The sequence below is a fragment of the Adiantum capillus-veneris genome, chromosome 23 (genome assembly GCF_014529385.1).
Source record: "Adiantum capillus-veneris isolate H3 chromosome 23, ASM1452938v2, whole genome shotgun sequence".
Classification (NCBI taxonomy): Eukaryota; Viridiplantae; Streptophyta; class Polypodiopsida; order Polypodiales; family Pteridaceae; genus Adiantum; species Adiantum capillus-veneris.
In genome coordinates this window covers 511,359-512,982 of record NC_140953.1, presented here as the reverse complement: position 1 = coordinate 512,982, position 1,624 = coordinate 511,359, and the positions used below count along the sequence as shown (strand labels likewise).

At 46.2% G+C, this 1,624-nt stretch overlaps 1 protein-coding gene across 1 annotated transcript; it reads left to right on the top strand.

Annotated features, from left to right (window-relative positions):
* Window positions 1-412: 412 nt before the first annotated feature.
* On the top strand, window positions 413-1,396 carry LOC147427318 (uncharacterized). The gene has a single exon (XM_086497353.1). The coding sequence runs from the start codon at window positions 413-415 to the stop codon at window positions 1,394-1,396; it is 984 nt and encodes a 327-aa protein (XP_086353479.1).
* Window positions 1,397-1,624: the final 228 nt, after the last annotated feature.

Below are 1,624 nucleotides of genomic sequence, written 5' to 3'. Positions count from 1 at the left end.
CGACAATAAAAAGTGATCCATCACGTACATGAAGTATTCTGTCTGGAGAAACTAAACATAGGACGCAGCTTGTTTATGGTACAATGTTGTTTCGATGTTCAATAGTGTGGAGGAACTAACTCGAGGGAGCTTTTACTAACTCCACATAGGCTAGATCAGTTCACCTTTCTTGAGGTAGCAGCCAACCATCCAAATCTTGATGTAACACACGAGAATAATAAAGAGAGGTTTCTCTGCTGAGCGAGGCAGAGGGTTTCGGGCTAAACTGAATATTCTACATTGATGGAGCTGACGGGCGCGCCACTCTATACGCCTACTCTCTGGCCCTGCTCGCCAAGCCTAGTACGCTTAATTTGCTGCTCAAAATTCCTTAACGCAGAGCCTTTACTTTCCACTCTCTCAGAACCCAATCATGAGCCGTTCAGCCTCACCACGCCAATCTACTCAGTCACTTGTGTATGAAGATGCATTTATGCATCCAGAGTTTGCTACAACCCAACCCGTGCAACAACCTGTGCAGATGGAGCACATGTTTCAAGCCGTCTCCAACATGCTCCTACAAGTGAATCACACAAACCAAACCCTGCTCAATTTCTTATCATCCAGCGTTCCTCACACTCACAAACCTGATCCCAAAATCAAACCCAAACCATTCTCTGGGCTGCCAACTGAAGATGTACTGATGTGGCTGGACCATTTCGAAAATGTTTCGAGCTACCATCAATGGTCTGATGAGCGGAAGGCCATGGAGATTCGGACACTCTTGGAAAACGTCGCGGCAACTTGGTTCATCCAGCAACAAGAAGCAATTAAAGGTGATTGGCAAGTTTTAAAAACATTACTGATACAAAATTTTGCACATCAGAATATCACACAGACGGCACTTCAGCAGCTCAACACTTTGAGGCAACAACAGCTTGAGCCGGTAGCTCAGTTTGCAATCAGAATGAATCAGCTTTTACTGCGCGCTGACCCCACGATGTCTGAAGAAATGAAGTTGTTCTTCCTCTGGCCACGCCTCCGTCATGACATTTCCAGGCGAGTACGGGATCAAGGCCCAACCTCTTTTCATGCTGCCATTCAGATAGCACAACGTATCGAAGCCTCAACTAATAATGATGCCCCACTAGCTATGGTTCCTCAACCAAGTGCACAGAGGCAACTAGTAGAATCAACTCCAATACCCATGGATATTGATATCCAGAACTCTCAAATCAATTCCCGACGAGCATTACCTACACGGGATGACCAAGGACGCCCTAAGTGTTTTTATTGCAGCAACTATGGCCATATCAAGCGGCATTGCAGGAAGCTTCGTATGCAGCAACACCACCAAAATGCTCAAGTACAACTTGCTGATGCTGCCACCATAGCCGAATTGCCGGAAAACATCTAGGCCGGGTGCTGGAGGAAGAGCATCGCCCGCATATTCAGGCCGCCTCATCTTCCAAACGCATGGTGTGTTCAACTTTAGCCCAACTTTAGCCCATTTAGGTAACACATCTCATGAAGTTCTTCTAGACTCAGGCAGTAGCATTTCATCCATTAGTGAACAATTAGTTCAGGAGTTAGGATTACGCACAACCACAGCACCTTCAATCCAGGTCTTGTTTGGTGATAACCA